The following is a 20434-nucleotide window of genomic DNA, read 5'->3' as shown; positions in this document are numbered from 1 at the left end:
GGGAGACACACAAAGCTAGCTTATAGGGTTTGCTTGCATAAAGCTGGAGGATGGCGTGGCGCATGCATGGGTCCCAACGTGATATAAAGATGAGAAAATGACGTGAGGAAAAAGCCGGAAGGAAGCGAGATCTTGTTAGTACAAAGCGAGATCGGTAAACTATGTTGGTGGTGAGATGAGATGAGAGGGGGAGAGAGGCCAGCCAGCAGCAGACAGGCCCTGGATCAAGTGCCTTGCATTACGAGGTAAGCCCATATGCGATATGCGTTTCATCAGCTGGGGTTTTGGTATAATGTGATCATGATTGACATCTGCGCGCGCGCTTTGATTATTACCAGCATCTTCTTCTTTGTTTTCTTTTTGTTTGTTTGATGATGGACGGATATGTGTATATAACCTGGTTGTTGCTGTAGCCTTGAAGTACGGCAGGTGACCATGGTGTCAAGGAGAGCATCCATCCTAGGAAGCTGGTGCATGGGTATTTTCGTAATGCTGGTCCCATGCCAAATATATGCCAATGACAAGGAAGAACGAATCAACATCAAGGTGATTTGGACCATTGCAAACGAATCAACGTCTAAGTGATTTGGATAATTACCACAATGACGATTTTAAGAGACAACCTCTCTAATTAATATTTAATAGAGGCGAGCACATCTACAGACCGCCTCTATAAATGGGCATACGGCCTCCTGACAAATGTTGTTCGCCTCTAAAAACCATTCAGAGAGGTAGGCATCCTAAGAAGACTGTCTACACTAATTATCAATTTTAACAAAGACAGACACCTCAAGATGTTCGTCTCTATAAATCGATTTTTAGAGGTGGACATCTTAAGATATCCATCTATGAAAATTGCTAATAAAAATGTGGTCATTCTGATTCATTTTAAAAAGTTGATTAACAAAGATAGTCAAATTAAGATGCCGCCTCTATAACTTTTTTATATGAATCTGGATAAAAAAACAACTTTATATCAAAATTACAACTCTCGATGTTATCTATAACTTTGTAGTTGAGAAGTTTTTTATTTGAAACTGTTTAGAGTCTCAAACTATTTTTAAGTTCATAGATTTTGAAATTTAAAACTTTTAAACAACCTCAATAATTGACATGCTCAATATAGTCTACAACTTTGTAGTAGAAAAGTTTTTTTATTTGAAGTTGTTGAGAGTTCTAAATATGTGTTATAAGTTCATAGATTTTGAAATTCAAAATTTAGAATTTATAAGTGGTTTCACATAGTTAATACTACAGTTGTAGTGTCTGACCTGATCTACTTGTTTGTTGTTGACAAGTTTTTGATTTGGAGTTTTCTAGTGTCTCAAATATTTTAAAAATTTACATATTTTGATATTCAAATTTTTTGTATGGAGACACATTACAAGACATAAAACTTTACAGTTGAAACTTTTTCATTTAATTTAATGTAGTAGACAAGTTATTGAATATAAGATTATGAAATATTTATATAAAAAGACAGAATCCTATTATTGTGTTTGATATAGTGGTAAGGAATTGTTATTTCTAAGTAGTAGGTTAATCAATTTTTAGCGATGGGTATGCCAACTACCACTGCAAAAAGGCATTAATAATGACCATTGGTTAGAGTCGGATGGCTTGCCCATCTCTAAAAATAAAAAAAAATGTCCATCTCTGAAAATCTTTTCTTTTGTGCTAGTGAAAATTAAGTAACACACACAACAAGTTTAAGTTTAAGGATCTAATGGGTATTTGAAGAGTATTGGAACCAAGATATTTGAGGAGTACAAGAATCACATCAGAGGCTAATGGACCACATGATAGAAATAGAACTGGATGATTTGAAAGCATATATGGTGGTACTTTATGTTATTTTTTTGAGAATGCACGGATGGTTTATTTAGATGATGATTTAGTGGTTGCTTTAGGTTATTTTTTCATAATGGCAAAGATTGATTGTTAGTGTAGACATAGATTGAAGGGTCGCTTTAAGTAATTTCCACAGTAGTAGAGATAGCTAATTTATTACATCAAGGGACAATTCAAATTATTTTTCATAGTAGAAGAGTGGATAATTCGGAACTGGTGATAACAAAAAATATTAACATTGGACAACCTTGAAAACTAAGTCATTTGGATTCACAAAACCGAATCATTCGATTTCTATGAGTATCTTCAATTACAAAATCGACTACACCATTATGTACACCTCATTGACAAAATACTATTCATATGTGGAATGCCTAATTTGAAGTCTAGATGAGAGACTTACGGCGTTCAGAAGAATAAACCTCATAATTACTAGAGGATGTGATTTCCTAAAATTAATTAGGTGGTCTGGTTTTGACTTGAAAGATTGTTTTTCAGTTGGTTTAAAGTGTAAATCTTGATGTTTTGGAGTCTACTATGAGACTTAATTTGCTAAATTTTGAGTGGATCTATTATTTTTGCAAAGGAACATTTTATAAAAATAAAAAAAATTCCCAAGATTGGCAACTAATTGACAAGGGATTAGCAGCTCGAACACGGTTGGACAGCCAGATACGTGTGAATCATGTTTACAGCCCATCTCGATACAGATCCATGCATATCAGCTCTAGTGGCAAACTAGTCACCATATATGGGCCAATGCCCGGTTCAGTTTTTATTTTTGGGCCAAAGTTGAAGCACATTACTGGGTCTCACATGTCCCTCCCCTGCTTTCGCAATATGGTTGCACATCTCACTTGACATAGCAGGTGAGACTTCCTTGCTGTTACTTACACACGCACTCACACAATGTGCGCGATCGACAGTGCACATCAACAATTATCTCTCTACTAGTGTACGCACCTTTGGTCCTGAAATATACATCGAGAAGGGAACCCTCTCGTGGTATGTCAAGTGGGATGTGCAACCATTGGCTTGCCAGGTATTGCGCTGCGAGGACGAAGGTTTTTTAGTAGTGTTGCTGTAAATGGATTTTTAGTATTTAATTACTTTACTACCTTGTCCAACCTTTGGTGGGCAGAAGTATGCATGAGTTGTTGGGCTAGTTCCTCCATCTACCGATAAATAAATTCCTAGAATCCATGTCATTTTAAGTTTGACCAATTCCTAGAATTTGTGTCATTTTAAGTTTAACCAACTTTATAGAAAAGAAAAACAATATCTATAACATAAAATGAACACCTTATAAAAATATATCCTATGTTAAATCTAATGATACTAATTTAATACTATAAATCTTAATATTTTATTCTAGAAGTTCAGTTAAAGTTTTAAAAAAAATTACTTAAGACAACAATAAAAATCTATTTATTTAGGGACAGAAGGAATATATATATATGGCCGAACATCGAATTAGAGAAAAATGGTATAGCTGAGCTTAATGCACAAAAACAATGCGAGGTAATATCTTTTGTGTTTACGGTATGTGGTAACAATTAATTGGTTGATGGGTGGACTTTATAGACATGTGAAATGGTTTAGAAGCACTCTATCACTTTTTTTACGACGTGCAACATAGTTTTATGGACTTTGATCACCATTTCTCTAGAGTGCACGCAAGATAATAGGAGTACCCTGTCAAGTTTTTTTACTATAGTTGGTGTATCTTGAGTATGAGATCTTATTTGTTTAGAGCATACTTGATCTCTTTCTTCTTTCTTTCTCTTTTATTTTATTTTATTTCTAATGATCGTGTGTACCGTCGTGTTATATAGTGGCCGCAACTTTATTCTATGTTAAAGGTTCCGTAACCTAAAAAAAATCCATATATCTACTCTCCTGTTGGCAAACCAGTTACAGCTAGAGATTTGAGCTCGGATATTGACCATGGTGAGAACCGTACCTGTGGTCATGGTAAACATTTTCCGCCGTAACCAATGAACATTTGGAATAAAATAAAATAATCAGCATGAAACAACAAGAAAGTGCCAAAACACCGGGTTAAAGAGTAGAGTCCTACTAGCAAGTGTCGGATCGATCAACCATTTTCCCACCTTTCAAAAACCCAATGTATATATGGCTAGGATATATATATGTTAGATTATCCCTACTCTAATCACAACTTTGATGATATGAGATGCACATTGCACTCAGCACACAAGTTTTGAACAAGTTGTCCAAAAAAGAAGAGTTCGTGGCAAGTGCCTTGGATTCCTTTACGGTCCACATATATAGTTATTGGTATACCCAGTTGCTAGCCCTTGGTACATTCCCAAGCTACTAGGTTCGATGAATGCATATAGCGAACACGCACCCGCACATGACCCATGCTGCTGGGGCAGTAATATTCCCTTTAGACCAGGAATAAGTCCCAGAAAATATGGAGGACAAAGTTTTGTCAGACACCGAAGAATTTTGAAGCACAATTCCGCCTTGGGGACACAGAAAAATATGGACGTCGGCAAAAATTTGTAGAAATCATCAGCTATTTTTAAGGGTTACTTCGGCCCCTTTTTATTTACATAGAACACAAGCAGACACTCACTTATATACACAAAATAACGTATACACACAGAAAGGTAATTTTGGGAGTATATTACATTATTATGAAGAACAACTTCTGACCAAATTGCCTTTGCCACCTTCTTTTCCTTTCCCCTCTAATGCACATGAATATGGGGTAGTTTTTTTTTTTTGAAAAAAACATGTATATCTAATTAAGAAACCAAAATCAGGATGAAATATTTTGGATTTTGAAAGTTGTATTGGTATCATGAGTGAAACTGTAGCAGCATGAATCTAATTGATAACCCAGTATTTTTTTTTTGCATAGACTTGTCTAGAACACCCAAAGTTCATATGCGGTCATTTCTCGCTCTCACCTCTCTTAAGGCTTGTTCGGTTAATCTTCAATCAAAGAATTAGAGGGGATTCAGGGATGGGGCCTTTTTTGACTTGTAGGGGGTAATAAAATTCCCCTTAATCTTCTTTGATCCTCTTAGATTGAACTGAACAAGCATAAATTACAGTTGAAACAAAAACTAGTTTACAAATTTTGGAGGACCAGAGCACTCTCTCATGCGTAGCCTCTCCCATGCATGATCCTGAGGCAGGTCCTCACAGCTAGCATCTTTTTGGTATACGTAAATTTCTACCCAATTTTTCTATACGTACATTTATACCAGGCAGCTGGATATTCGGCGATGCCACGTGGCCAGACCCTGTGGAGACCACGCGCCCTCGCAAATATAATCGGCGCCGGTAAAGAATCGCCAAGTGGCCTGGTTTGCCAAAACCAGAGTACCGCCCGGGCTGGAGCGCCGGATGCAATGCACGATGCAACTGGACCGCCCTAATCAAATGCCACATTGCCATATTGGTCGGGCTTATTATGTCATGGCTTAGCTGTTGCGATCCACGTATGTCGAAATAAACTATAGAAAAACTACGTATGAGTTTATTATATGCAGAGCGGGTCATAGTCATTCTCGATCCTGGCTAGATTCATTCTCTTGAGTGGTTGCTGGTTTGCACCCTGTGTAAAAAAATATTGCTTTAAATAAGTTTGGGTCTAGAAGTCTTTGATATACCTAATGGTTCCTCTCTTTGTGCTCCCACATTTTATATGTCACCTTGCAACGGATGTACATCGAGCTTAGGTTAAATCTGTTACTCATATATACATTTACTCAATTTGGCTTGCCATTAGCAAATTAATAACTCTATGGTCTAAAATAAATTAAGTTATATGGGCTTCTCTTTTTATAAGGCGTATGCAATTAATATTTCCTCTGTCCAAGAATAATAAGCGTATTTTGAATAGGAAAAAAACAGCTTTTATAAACATTGAATAACAATTATACTTAGTACATATAAATTTAGGACTTAAAACTTGTATTGATAGATTTGTACTTGAAATGCATCAGAGGCAATATCGATTATTTTACATATCATAGCATCCTCACTTGTGGGCATCACCTCTAGTCACATACCCATTATTGTCGATGCTCCAACAAACATCCTTAAACTTACAACGTCAGTGTCTACAAATAGAGAAACGGATGACCAGGCAAGGAGGACAGGATAGAGGAAATCAACATTTTGTAACCAGAAATTTCTGAATCTAAAAACTTGAACTTTAGGGATGTTTGTTGGGGCGGTGATAGGGTATGTGATAAGAGGTCATGCCCACACACGAGGATAAGGAGGATTTGGGGAAGGTAGAACTGAAGACATTGTTGATGAACATCCGTTCCAGATACGCAAGGGTGGGCAAATCTCGTTTATTGCTTTATGTGAACAAGCAATCTACAAGAGGTAGTTTAAGGAGGGCAAGAGAGTTGATGTTAGAGTTCAAAACACCCAGCAAACACATTGCTAAAACTAGAGGTGTTCTTTTTAGAGGAAAAATAGATGATGTTGTTATCATCGATGAGGATCCACATGGGTTGCCAGAGTCATACTAGATGGAGGACAGCTCCTTAGGAAGAGGACCAAGATGATACTACGAAACAAGTTTGAGAACCTCAATAGGTGATTGTGAGTTTAGCGACTAGTATGACACAAAAAGAACAAATTTGAGAACCTAAATGGATGATTTGCATGTTTAGGGATCAGGTTAATATTAAGACCGAACAAGTTTGAGGGCTCTAGTGAACTTTACTCTTTCTAAAACAACTATTATTTTTTGAGAAAATTAACATATTCACGATAACATCACTTCTTTGGTTTTTTTGCTTGAGATTGCTAACAAATGAAAAGAAGCAAATTGATTAGTCATCTGTTTGGTTGAGCTATGTCCATGGGGAAAAACTGTTGTGGGCTACGAGCTGGCAAAGTTGTTGTAGGTTATCAGCTATCAATACGAGAATCCTGTTAATTCATGATATTACTTGAGTTATGTTCGTAGAGAAAACTGTTGTGGGTTGCGAGTTATGAAAAAGTTGTTATAGGCTATGAGCTGTGGAAAAGCTGAGAGTTGTTTAGTTGAAACAAGTATAAAATATACCTCTTATTTTTTGTCTCTCTTGAAACAACTATGAAACACCCATTTAGGAAAGCAAAAAAGACAAAAGCCAAAAGTGATAATAATTAGATAAAAAAGAGCTAGTGTATCTAGTTTCCTAAAAAAGAGCTTAGCCTATTCGGTATTTCCCCTCCTTTTTCTTAGAGAGAGAACAAGAGCGCAAAAGCCGCTGAGGGCCAATGGCATAAAAGCTAATCTAGACCCGTGATTTGCTAGCACTCTTGGTTCATATAAGGGCACTCACAATGCAAGACTCTATCACAGAGTCCAAGACAATTAATTACATATTATTTATGGTTTTTTGCTGATGTGGCAGCATATTTATTGAAGAAAGATGTAGAAAAAATAAGACTCCAAATCTTATTTAGACTCTAAGTCCACATATTATTCGAGGTAATAAATAACTTTAGACTCTATGATAAAGTCTGCATTGTGGGTACCAGAGTACTCACTCTGTTCCCAAATAAAGGAGTACCAAGGAAATAGAATATGGTTTGTATTACCCCTATATGTGCAAACAAAAAAGAACTGCATTAACTACGGTGTAAACTTAACAAATGGATAAACACACACAACCTTTATTTAAAACCAACCACGGTGGAGGGAGTGTGTGCCTGACTCTTGCTGGCACGGAGTATGGCAATAGCTCGGCGTAGCAGTAGAACTCTATAGTGCCCTTCGCTTTGCGAGCAGGGTGAAGCTACCTATTAAATAGGGAATGCATATGTACCCAAAAATTATAAAAATAGTGATTAGGTCAAAAATTTCACCATATATGCATTTTCACGGAAGATGTCTATGCACCCATAAGCTAAGTGCACCCCCTCTAATTTACTCTAGTTTCGCCACTGTTTGCGAGACAGATTTTAAACTCTTCAACGGCCTTCTTTCTAAGGGAGTACTATGTACTGGATGGTCCAAGTTCCATTGAATTTGCAGTTAGGTGTAACAGTTCTTTTAAACATGGTTAGGCTTACGCAAATGATAAAAACAAGATCCTAACATTATTGTCAGCACTGTTTTGGGGTACCAAGTACCCGAGGATTCGTCGATCATTGGCGCAGCTATGTACGTACAAATTTAATTACAAACGTTGCTAGAGTAGAAGTACGTACATAAAACTATTCCATATGATAATGCAAATTGGTTCTTGTATCGTTACTACACAGGTTAATTTCTTCCATGGTGTGAAGCTAGCTTTTTAATATACCCGGTCTTTGCGTGCATGGCTCGATCGGTACATGGTAACCTAAATCCTCAACTACCAAAGCGTTGTGAATCTTAAAAGAATCGAATCACATGTAATTCGTACGGCAGTTAAGAGGGCAGATTAGCGGTTTCAGCCACTACACCTTAATAAATTTGTGGATTCTCTTTAGCAGCCTATTGTTTTTGTATTTATTCAAAAACCACCATTCTCTTCCTGTATATGCCTAAGGGAAACGTCATAGTACATGTCCGGATATATATCTATATTTTTTAAACACACGACTAGTAGCTAACTGTTATGAAACTTATTTTTTCTTTGAAGTAATTATGGTACATCTACATCTCCATGGTACATGAGTAAACCTTAAAAAAACAAAGAAACTTTCAGGCTCTTCTCACTCTATTCTAGTCTCGTGTAAGTACTCTAGAATAGTAATCCAACATCTTAAAGCTCACTCTCGAACACATCTATATGTCCCAAAGAATATCGGTCATTGCCTTGGCAGCTATGTAGCACAAGACTCAACTCCAACATCGTCTTCTTCCTCGGACGAACCAACTTAGAGATCCAATAGCACCGCCGCGCGCTAATGTGTGTGTGTGTGTGTGTGTGTGTTTGTGTGTGTGTGTGTGTGTGTGTGTGTGAGAGAGAGAGAGAGAGAGAGAGAGAGAATGTATTCGCACTCATTAGTGTCTCATGTTGGAGCTCGGTATCAGGGACTCCACAATGTTGGAGTAGCTACAATGAATCCAACTATAGAAACCACGATTTTGGCAAGAAGGATCCCAACAAGGATGATGTTTAAGAGCATACCAACATGACACACAAATACCTCCAGGACTCCTTACCATGGAAGTTGTTGACATTATCACCGTCACCTTCATCAAATCTACCATGATCAGACCATATATATAGCCCCAACATTGAAAATCTTAGACGACCTAGAACTCGACCAAAACTACTATAAATATGGCTCTCCACTCCATCTAGCCACCAGCGATATCACTAGAGATGGAGACAGAGAGAGACCAAGTAGTTGTGGGCCATGGCGGTAGTTCTGTCCTAAGAAGTAGGGGTGCATAGGTGAAGATATTCATGTGACACGTAGCTCCGTACACAATTGATAATGATTATTAATTAATATGAAAATTTAATTAAAAATAAAATAATAATTAAATGGAAGTAGAACACAACTTATGATTATGGGGGTATATTTGCTCTAAATTGGCGGAGCAACAAGATGGAACCTCAAGTGAAGAAGCAAATCTTAAAATAAAAATAACATGGAAGCCTATTCACTTAATCTTATCAGTCGAATCTGTCAACCATTCTCATAATAAAGCAGCCAACAGTACTTTCTGACAGCTATAGCAGAAAGTACTATTATTATGAGAAAAAACATTATTAAATGGCTGGTAAATTCGGCTGATAAATTTAAACGAATAGGTTACATGGTAAACAACTTGTTTTTGAGAACTTGGACGAAACAACCAATCGGCGTTGAACGTACAAAGGGAACCAGAAATGGGAGGAAGGGTTGAAGAGACGTACCACACTCCTACCAAGTTGGATCGAAAAGGGCGAATCGGCGGTGACTAAAACAAGTGGCAGCTGGGAAGCAAAACCGCCCATGGATCCGGACCTCGGGCGCCCACCGGTATCAACACCTCAAGGTCGCGAATTCGGAGTCGTCTTCTTTGGAGACGAGGACGGGAGACCCAGGAAACCGCCGCCGCAGCTGCAGGAGTGGCCCCCCAGATCGCTGGGAGCGGAGAGGGACACACGTCGAGACCTCACGCGCTCGCTCGCGGCGCGCGGCACCGTGCTTTGGCTCCATCCGGCCATTGCCAGCCTGCTGGGACTCACGAGCGAGCCAGCGAGCGCGCGCGCGACGATTCGTCCACCTCGGCCTGCTGCCCCGGACCGAGCATCTGGGCATATCTGGCAGTGGCAGACACCGGACGTAGCACGAGCGTGGGCGCCACGCGCTGGCACGAGTCCCCCGACACCATAGAATTGAAGTTACTGAAATACCACTCCTGCTCATATGTCATGGCGTGCATGGATTTCTTTTCTTTCTTTTTTTTTTGTCTTCCTGGTTTTGCCGGTTGATTAATTGTTTTCTTTTTCAAAACATGGTACACGGACAATGCAATATATAACCCACACTTCCAAGTTGCACCAAATGGTAGTACTAAGGCTTGTTTTTTTTTTACTAAGGGCAAAGCTAGAGAATATTGATTGGAGGTGCACCACTTAATCATATATACTAACCTATATAATGTTCAAACAAAAGAGCATAATTAACACAGCTACCATATTTTAACATCAAACTTCAACTTCTAGCAACAGCGATGAGATTTTGGTCCAATCATAAGAGGGAGGTAATAACACTCACCATATAACAAATTTAAGACGACATTGATCACTTTAGCGTAGTCATTGATAGAATGTCAAAATCATGAACAAAAGATGGCACCCATATAGCAAAATATGTAATCTAGGATCAAGATCCCACTAGCCTAAAGAAGAGAACAAATAGATCATTTGTTTTTGCAAAGAGATTGTAATGTTATCCACTAAAAGTATCGTTGTCTAGCCATTGGGGTGCACAAAGGGTGAAATATTGATAGTAATAAGGTATTTTGTTTTTGGCCTGGGTGCCTAGACATCCACCGGATCTAACTGGCCTTTGCCCCTAGCTTTTACACCAAGTCTACAACTATTAAAATTTTAAAGATAATACTAAAATTAGAAGTAATTTTAATAGAGAAAACTGTTAACGCTATAGGAATTTTAATATTATTTTATAATACTATCAAAGATACATAAATATTTAGTTAATTTTACTATTTTTATACTTTAGTTTAAACCTAATATATTTGTTGGTGTAGATTATTTTAACACTTTAATTTATTTTTTGTTGGTGTAAATTATTTTATATAACTTATATTTTCATGATAAATATTAGATAAAAATGCTTGATTAATTGACACATGTTGGATTCATGACAACTTATAGAGTAGGTTAGACCATATTTGGATAAGGATGATACCGTTTGACAAGTTTAGGGACCTGCAGTGATCACCTTGAAAGTTCAGTAACTTCAGTAACTGGAATGGCACCGCCGGCCAAGTTTAAGGATATATGGTGATTACCTTAAAAGTTCAGAGATCTAGATGATATTGTGTGCCAAGATTACATACTCACATATATCACTTCAGAAGTTTAGAGACCTAGATAACACCACAGCCAAGTTTAGGAACCGGCGTGGATTTTGCTCTTAACTATATTAGCTATATGGGTTCAAACTGGGCTAGAGTTTAGATGGTTTTTGACTGTGCAAGAGGATCTACGTACGGTGACGGGTGACCAATGAACTAGTAAAAAAATTGCTTTCGGTTGTTATATCAAGGTAATCCCTCTGTCCCAAGAAGAAAGACGCTATGGAATGTGTGTTGGTCAAACTTTCTTAAGTTTAACTAGCTTTATAAAAAATATTAGTAACATTCATATCACTAAATAAATTTATATATTATAAAAATATATTTAAGATTTATCTAATAATACTAATCATGTATTAAAAATATTAACATTATTTATATATAATTGGTTAAATTTAAAAAAATTGATCGACTTCTAGGAAAATAGGAATGACATTCTTTGTGGGACGGATGGAGTATGTGCTGGAGCAAGGGAAGTTTGACACGGGTCTGTGACAAAGTCAAACAGAAGAAATGATTTCACTTAGAAGGTAAGTTTTGTAGATAACTATATATCCGTACTAAATATAGTTAACAAGGTAGTATACTTGGTTTGTTTTATGGAACCTTCGGCTTGATTCTTTGTTTTCTGATCCACTAGTCCTATTCAACTCCAGCTGATTCCGACCTAGGACCACTTTGAAAGCTACGAAACTCGTGGTCCAGTGATGATTAGAATTAAAATCACACAAACCAAGCCAGGTCTCCATCCTGGTTGGATCTTGGACATGGGGCAATTGGGTAATTTGTCAGACCATATGGGCCCACTCTGTAAACCAGCTTTCCACTCCCAGGGAAACCGGAGGCTTTGGCAGTCCGGTGTCTCCACCGGTCGACCCTCTCCCGGTCTCCCCCCCGGCCGAGACCAGAGACGCGGCGGCTCCGCCTCCCGGTGATGCTTTATATACACCTCCACCTCCGTCTCTCCTCTCACACACACTGGCGCGCGCACCACACTACCATACCGGTCTCTGCTCGCCTCCTTCCTCGTTCCGACCATTGACCTAGCGCCGCCGGTGACTCGATCGGCGACGACCGAGGACCCCCTTGGGTCGACGAAGCGCGCGACGAGCACCACCACACAGTGTCGTTAATTAAAGGATTCAGGAATCAGAGGATGCGGATGAGCTGCAACGGCTGCCGCGTGCTTCGCAAGGGGTGCAGCGACAACTGCGCCATCCGGCCGTGCTTGCAGTGGATCCGCAGCCCCGACGCGCAGGGCAACGCCACCGTCTTCCTCGCCAAGTTCTACGGCCGCGCGGGCCTCATCAACCTCATCACCGCCGGCCCTGAACACGTCCGACCCGGTATGCATGTGTATCAGTCAATCAGTGTAGTATGCACCTATCTAAGATTCGTAGCTAGACTTCGCCGGATCGTGGCACCTCGCTAGCTCGCTGTGGCACCGGCACCGTGCTCATGTGATGATCTCCGTCTATGCATATGTACAGCAATATTCCGGTCTCTCCTGTACGAGGCTTGCGGCCGCATGCTCAACCCGGTGTACGGCTCCGTCGGCTTGCTGTGGTCCGGGAACTGGCAGCTTTGCCAGGCCGCCGTCGAGTCGGTCCTCCGCGGCATGCCCATCGCGCAGCCGCCGCCACTCGCCGCCACGGCTGTCCCGCCTCTCCGGTCATGCGACATCCGCCACGTCTCCAGGAGGGAAGCAGCAGGCCGCGGCGCCGGCGCCGGCGCCGTGGATGCCGCCGGCCCCGGCGGCCTCCACCGAATGGCCAACAGCTCGCGGGGACAATTCAAACGATCCGGCGCCCACAGATCCGGAGACTCCGGCATCGAGCTCGTCTTCTCCCAGCCGCCGTCGGCGTCGTCCATGCTGGTCGACATCCGGCAGGCGCAGCCACTGAACTGGGCGCCACGCCAACCAAGCCACGAGTACTCTGCGAGCCATGACGACGACGGCGGCGCCGTGCGGGAGAGCGACAGCAACGCCTCGGTGGACACCGTGGATGTCTCTCATGTCAGTCAGTCCGAACCGGCGGAGCCACCGAGAGAGAGCCACGATGAACGGGCGGCGGAGGATGGCCTAGACCTCACACTAGGTCTGCCACTGGCGCACAAGGTCGAGCCGTCGGACGTTGACGACGACCAGCCTTGTCACAGAGGTGGCGAGCCGATGAAAAACTGGGCTTGGTGATGGCAGATTCTAGAGCTAGATAATGAAATTGTTGGATATTACTACTCATCCGGTCTAGAGGGACAGTTGATTGCTTGGAACTCGTTGTAGTATGTCTTAATTTGTAGTTTGTACGGCTCGCTACGGTGTTTTCTAGTTTGGGAAACATCGTGTGTAACAACAGTGCATGCCCCCTTTTTTTTACATTTTTGATGTATGTTCTTCTCATTATATTTAACCTCAGGTGGTTTGGGTGACGTATGTCAAATATACAGAAGTACTTACCTTTTTTTTTTACATTTTTTATGTATGTATGCCGCTGTATATGGAGAGCTCTAACTTCTGTATATTGCATGCTCTTAACTCTGTCTCATGTAATGATTTTCTTTGTGATGATCACTAAGCTCTCAGCTGGTTGGATTTCTTGTAGTGAAACATGTCCACCTAGGTAAGTCCTTGACTTGGGCTATGTCTTAACCGGCAACACTATCTAATCTAATAGTTTTATATGGGTTTTTGCCTCTCAGAAATTATCGGATGAACAAAATATTTATTAATTTCTTGCATAATTTTTAGTATACGGAGTCTCATGTGGCATGCGCGCGCATACTCTCTATATAGTGCATGGGCTATAGTACTATTTTCTTTCTCCTGATGCAAACACCGATGAAAAACAAAAAAGATTGATGTACCAAGTTAATTCTTCTCCAAAGCGAACATATGGTTCGTAGAAATTGGAGTCTGGCAATATCCGGTCATCACCATAGATACGGTGCACAACTTGCAGTTGTTCTAAATGGGGAGAGAACCTTTTATTGGTGCACGCGGCGCCCCCCACAAGGAGGTTCAATGTATATGGAGAAGGGGCAAATGTCGACCGGGAGGCAAGTTGCATATATAGATAACAATGCCAAAGTTAGCTAGGGTTTGATCATCTCCAAGCAGCTGAGGATGAGCTGACAAATGAAGAGCAAAGTTTTTTAGCCAATTTGCCAAGTAGCTGGTTAAGTTAATAAGTATATATCTGCAGCCAATCCGATAAAAAAAAAGTATCTGCAGCCAATGGTAGTAGTGTGGTTTAATTTGACACAAACATGGTACGGTCGATCTATTTATAGATTCCCTAGCGTCAGAATCGAACGGCGCAGTATGGCGTGCATCATGCATACGCTATTACTGGATGAACCATAAATTAACACTGCATTCGTTCAGTGGTACTCCCTCTGTCCCTTTTTAATTATCGTTGTTGGTATGCGTGCCACAAATTTAATTTAATTTGTAGAAAATACGTGTAACATTTGTATCTCCAAATAAATTTGTTAAAAAACTAGATTGAAAGATCTTTCTAATGATACTAATTATGTATTATAAATATTAATATTTTTTAATATATAATTATCAGTAGTTGTTTTTCGAGAAGCGCAATCGATAATTAAAAAGGGACGAAGGGAGTATGTTTAAGTATTTGGGTCCTTTGTCCTGAGGCCTTGTTTAGTTTCCAATTTTTTTTGGATTGGGATACTGTAATATTTTTATTTTTATTTGGTAAATATTGTTCAATTATGGACTAATTAGGCTCAAAAGATTTATCTTGTGATTTACAGACAAACTGTGTAATTAGTTTTTGTTTTCATCTATATTTAACGCTCTATGCATGTGTCGTAAGATTCGATGTGACGGAAAATCTTGAATTTTTTTTTTTTTGATGAACTAAGCAAGGCCTTATTTGGGGTGCGTTTGGATCGTGTTCAAAAGGCGCCGCAGGTCGCGGCGTCGCAATTGTGGCATGCCGGAGGCCCGGAGCCAAATACTCATGCCGAACATCGCAGCTGTTAGTTTTTTTCAGCGTCAATAACTCACCATTATTACAAGAAACTGGAATTACCTTGAGAGCTAAAAACTACCAAGGAAAAAGGATAAACCACCAAAGAAATAATCCTTGGCCACAAGTCGTTAAGCAAATTCACTCAAGTAAATAATCCACCAAGGAAATATACTTGAGTGAATTTGCTTAACGACTTAATGAAGAAAGTATCTTATAATTCCAAGGAAATATACTTAAGTAAATAAACCACCAATACAGTGATGTTCTTGAGAATGGAAATATACTTGAGTGAATTTACTAATTTTAAAATCCTCACAGTAATATACTTGAGTAATTTTAAAATTAGTTTCACTCAAGAAAGTATTTTAAATTAGTTTCCTTAAAGGAAATTAGTTTCCTTAGCGGTTCTTGAGGAAATTCACTCAAGTATCTTATAATTTAAAATGAAGAAAGTATAGGATTCTTAATTAGTTTCCTATATAATCCACACAAGGCACATTGTATTCTTATTGCAAGAAAGTGTCTTAGTTCTTAATATTATATTACTATATATTCGATCAAGCACTCTACTTGACATGTACAGATTTCAGAAAACAATACAGTGATGTTCTTGAGAATGGCATTCTCAAATGTGCAGTGACTTTATCTATTTGATGCCGATCTGCTAAAAAGTATTATATTAATGATAATCTACCAAAAACCGGTTTTCAAGATGCCATTTGTTTTTCAAAAGGATGCCGTCAATGGCCCACGCCATATTCAAGAAATTTCTGGAGTTATCTATAGATGTACACGCCATTTACCTTTAGAAATCCATTTTAGATGCGACTGCCATTGAAAATTGAGGCAGTGTACGCTTTGGAGAAAAAAAGATGAATTCTTCTACATTTGATATAGTACGTGCATGAGGCATGGAAGGGGAAGGTCGTTGGAAACTATGGTCTTTTCTCAATCAATCAACTCCTTTTAGTCCCTTTCAATTAGCTAATGGGCTAACAACCAGTTTGATGTTGGCTAACAATTATCCCAATGGCGAATCCAGCTCGAGAAATGACCTAGGGCGGACTTATACTATAAAATTTTGGCAAACCGATGACAATATAAGCTAACAAATTCCATAAATTGCTTTGGCAACAAATAATTTGATCAATATTAAAGTTTTTAGCATATATTTTCCACATCAAAATTAGAGAAGTTTGTTCCTTAAATTAAGAGAAGTCATACATACTAATACTAATAGTTCTAAACTGACTTCACCAAATCATTGGATGATTCATCCTTAATCAAATTTTAAACAATTAACTATGTGAAAAGGGAAAATAAAAAATAAAGATACATGCAGCCCGGCGCAGGTTCTTAGGTTCCGCAAGTTTGTGAATTAGCGAGAGAGACGACCATAAAGTCAGAAGTCAAGAATAACGAGAAACGTGAGAAAGGCCGATCGTTTAACGAGAAACGTGAGAAAGGCCGATCGTATGGGCTGAACCACACATGATGGTCCAAGATGTCTAAGTTGTCTTCAACCTCCGTCGAATACTCTAGAAGCCTCTTTTTATTTTGCACTAATGTCTAAAATTTCTATAGAGTGTCAGATCACCCCAAAAAGACCTAGGGCGGCCGCCCTGGCTCGCCCTAGTGGTGGATCCGCCTATGATTATCCCACTTGTTTAGATCCCCTGGGGCTATTTTTTTAGCAGGTTACAAAATTAGCATGGTGTATATATCTAAACCGGGCCCTAAATAGAAAATCAAGTCCAAGAAACTTCAACCTTGCTATGACTAGCTACGAGGCTAGCTATGACCGAGAGCTGCCTTACTCTAAAAATAGATTCTCTCGAAAGCATATTATTAGTCCTTGGTTTTGTCACATCTAGAACCTTTTTTTTTGTAAAAAAAGTATAAGAATTTTCTATTTAGCTAAGGTGCCCATTTATGTGGGTCACAGGGTCAGGGTCAGTTTGTTTCTAAAGAGGCCACCGAAACACTCAACCTACCCGTGCATGGTGATTTTCCTTCATTTTGTTGTATGTTTTCCTGATGCCCATGTTTTTTTTAACTGAAACAGTGTGCAAAGCTTCCCAGGAATTTGTTAGAAGAAGGCCAAAAGAGTTACAACAGGTTAGCCAAGAGCTAACAGCAGCTACTCACAAAGGCTTGAGCCAATCCATGATTGAAGGGTCGTATTTGTTAGGAAACAATAACCCTAACATAATTGTGGGCTCATACCAAATATACCCCTGAAGGGTTAAGACTATATAAAGGAACTTGTACCTATCTATAATGAATAAGAGATACGAGTTCCACAATATTTGCTCTCCTTTGTGTTCAATCTGGTGTGCTATTGGGAAGGGATATGGGAGATCATCTACAACTTCCTCACGTCTCATCTGCTGCGGGAGGGAAGGGATTCGGATCAGAGATCCGGAATAACGTCGTTACTTAACAGTATTGTTCCATCCCGGGCATCTCCTGAACCAACACTCAAGGTCAGCTTGTCATCAAGTCAAGGATTTTTTTTTTATTTTTTGAGGGAAAAAAGTCAAGGAAGAAATGCCTCAAAGGAATCAAAAAGGCCTAGGAGGTAATGGGCCAGGTCACTTTGTGGAAGTCCGGCCCAAATTCATCAGAACCAGGACTTGGATGCATGCATATGCTGCGAGAAGCCCTGAGTGCAGCCCATCAAGGAGTGGAGCTGGGCCGCTTATACTACGTCGTTGCGCACAAAACGTCAGGTTGTGTGGCCCGAGGTTGTCAACAAGTCGAATGACCATCTTGCAGCCCGTTTCACGTTGAGTCGTCGTTGAGAGATGGATCCCGGCTTGGCCGCTTCCTGCACTGCACCACAGTTTGGCAGGACGCCTCTTAATCTTAATCCAAAAGACCAAAGTTGTGACATTATCAGAGTCCAAGCGGCAGGATGTGTCCATGAGCTTTCGAAACGGAAGATTGAACTCTGAACACTGAACACGTAGGCACACCGGTGGAGCGTGAGTGTTTTCAGCAGTTTATTTATTTATTTATTGATAGATATAAAATATGATATATAGGATAGAAAAGACGCACTTGCAGGTGGAGCCTGAATGTTTTTAGCAACGTATTTATTTATATCATACTTATTACTAGTACTAGGAAAACATGTGCGACACTAGCCGCAAAGGCGCAAACGGCACCGTGTCTGTTTCTATTTTCAGAGAGTCCTCATCAGCTCAGAGACAGCACGCACTACTAATCAATCAATCAGCACGCAAGCTATATCTATAAGAAACATGGTGGTCCAATGCAAGATGCGATAGTCTGTCGCTGCATGACGAAGACACTGCTGCTACCGCGGAAAATAAAGGGTAATCTCTGCTACCAGCACGAGTGTAGTAGTAGAATTTCGATCAAGGCCCGACCATCCACGTACGCCCATCTACAGGTCGCACTGAAAGTTCACATCGTTCTGTCCATGATTGCTCCCGTATAACAAGACAGTGGCCTCAGTTGAGTGACGCTCAATTTAAGAGCGTCATCCAAAATATGCGGTGTTCTTCTACATGTGAGCACAGTAGGAATAACATGCACACAAGCTGCTAGCGCTAGAAACCAACCATAACATGGTGGATCCCGCGCGCCTGCTTTCGATCAGAATCAGAAAAGGAGAGTAAACAAAACCGAATTGCACAAAGGGATCTTCCAAAGATGCAGATGATCTCTTAGTTTGTATGAACCCAAAAACTCCACAAAAACTGAAGGCCCTGCCAAATCGATGCATGGCCACCAAGTCCACAACACAATTTGCAGCAATCTGCTTCAGTTCCGAGAGCGTCATTATCTGTGTGGCAGCTAATGAGCTAATAGCACTCCAAGGAAGTTTTGGAGTCAGTGACCAGATCCTCTCATCAAGAAATATCTCCAGAATCCTCTCCTCGTGAATAAATTACTACTCCCTCCTTAATTTTTTTTTTTCACAAGGCGTGCTTCGTTTCGTCTCACAGCCTCACAGGACAAGGCTTTGAGATTTTTTTTCTTTGGCTCCACTGATATTTGACCTAGCGATATGATACAAATTTCTAAGCATAATATAAAAAAAAGGAACTACTGATGACAAGAGTTTTGTGTGATAAAAAACTATACATTAACAAAGTTTTGTGTGATCCGTACGCTTTTTAACCATTGATGATACCGTCAGAGCTAGACAAACACAAAACGACAGATATTATGGCATCATGCGCAAAAGCTTTGTCTGGGGACATGCATGCAGTCAACTGAACTAATAAACACCAGTGGAAATGCATAAACCGAGCTCACTCATGTAAATATTTGGACACTAGAACTAGAAGTGATGATCAAGTGAACGAAATCATCTCTCAGAACATGTACAAATAGAAGCAAACAAGCAGAGTATTAGTGCAACTTCGTCATGGACGGCAGACACTTTTTCATATAATGCGATCGAGACGCACAAAAGCCACCGTACGTGTGGTTTTGCTCACCGATCGATCGATCGATCTTCAGTGTTGCAGTAGCTTGTAAGATGACAATACTTTTGAACTAATTAACCAACAAACACATAGCGACGCGCGCGCACACACACACACACACACTACTTAAGCTGTGGTTTCCACGCACGGATCCTACCTGTTGTGGAGAGCATCGGGGCAGCTTGGAATCTGGCGCTTGTCGTCTCCGACTCCGATCCCGGCGGTGGAACTGGAAGGCGATGACGAGCGTCGTCCGGCGGCGACGCCTTGAGGTTTTGGCCGGGACCCCACGACGGGTATCGTCGTCGTCCCTGCAGCCACGCTGCTTGTTGTTGGACGCCGCCGCGGCAATGGAACCGCGGCCGCCGCTAATAATTTAGTGTCGCCATGGAGGCACGCCCACGCCAGGACGAGGCACATGACTATGGGTGCCGCAGGGTATCTTCTCGGCGGTCGCTTTTTCGTCGCTTGCATCGACGTTTGCGCTAGCTCTTCTCACGACAGCTCTGCGAGGGAGAGAGGTAGAGAGATAGAAAAGGAGGAGGAGCAGGAGGAGGAAGAAGAAGAAGAAGAAGAGGGATTAGCTAAACAGGCAGCTGCAC

General features: G+C 40.4%; 1 protein-coding gene across 1 annotated transcript; it reads left to right on the top strand.

Moving 5' to 3' along the window:
* Positions 12271 to 13841, top strand: LOC8073359 (LOB domain-containing protein 42). Its single transcript, XM_002457391.2, has 2 exons — positions 12271 to 12717; positions 12862 to 13841. Exons 1-2 carry the CDS (start codon positions 12528 to 12530, stop codon positions 13563 to 13565), a joined length of 894 nt encoding a protein of 297 aa, XP_002457436.1. The 5' UTR covers positions 12271 to 12527; the 3' UTR covers positions 13566 to 13841.

Source organism: Sorghum bicolor, chromosome 3 (assembly GCF_000003195.3).
Source record: "Sorghum bicolor cultivar BTx623 chromosome 3, Sorghum_bicolor_NCBIv3, whole genome shotgun sequence".
Taxonomy (NCBI): domain Eukaryota; kingdom Viridiplantae; phylum Streptophyta; class Magnoliopsida; order Poales; family Poaceae; genus Sorghum; species Sorghum bicolor.
The sequence above is the reverse complement of the archived record's forward strand: the minus strand, read 5'-3'. Positions and strand labels throughout refer to the sequence as shown.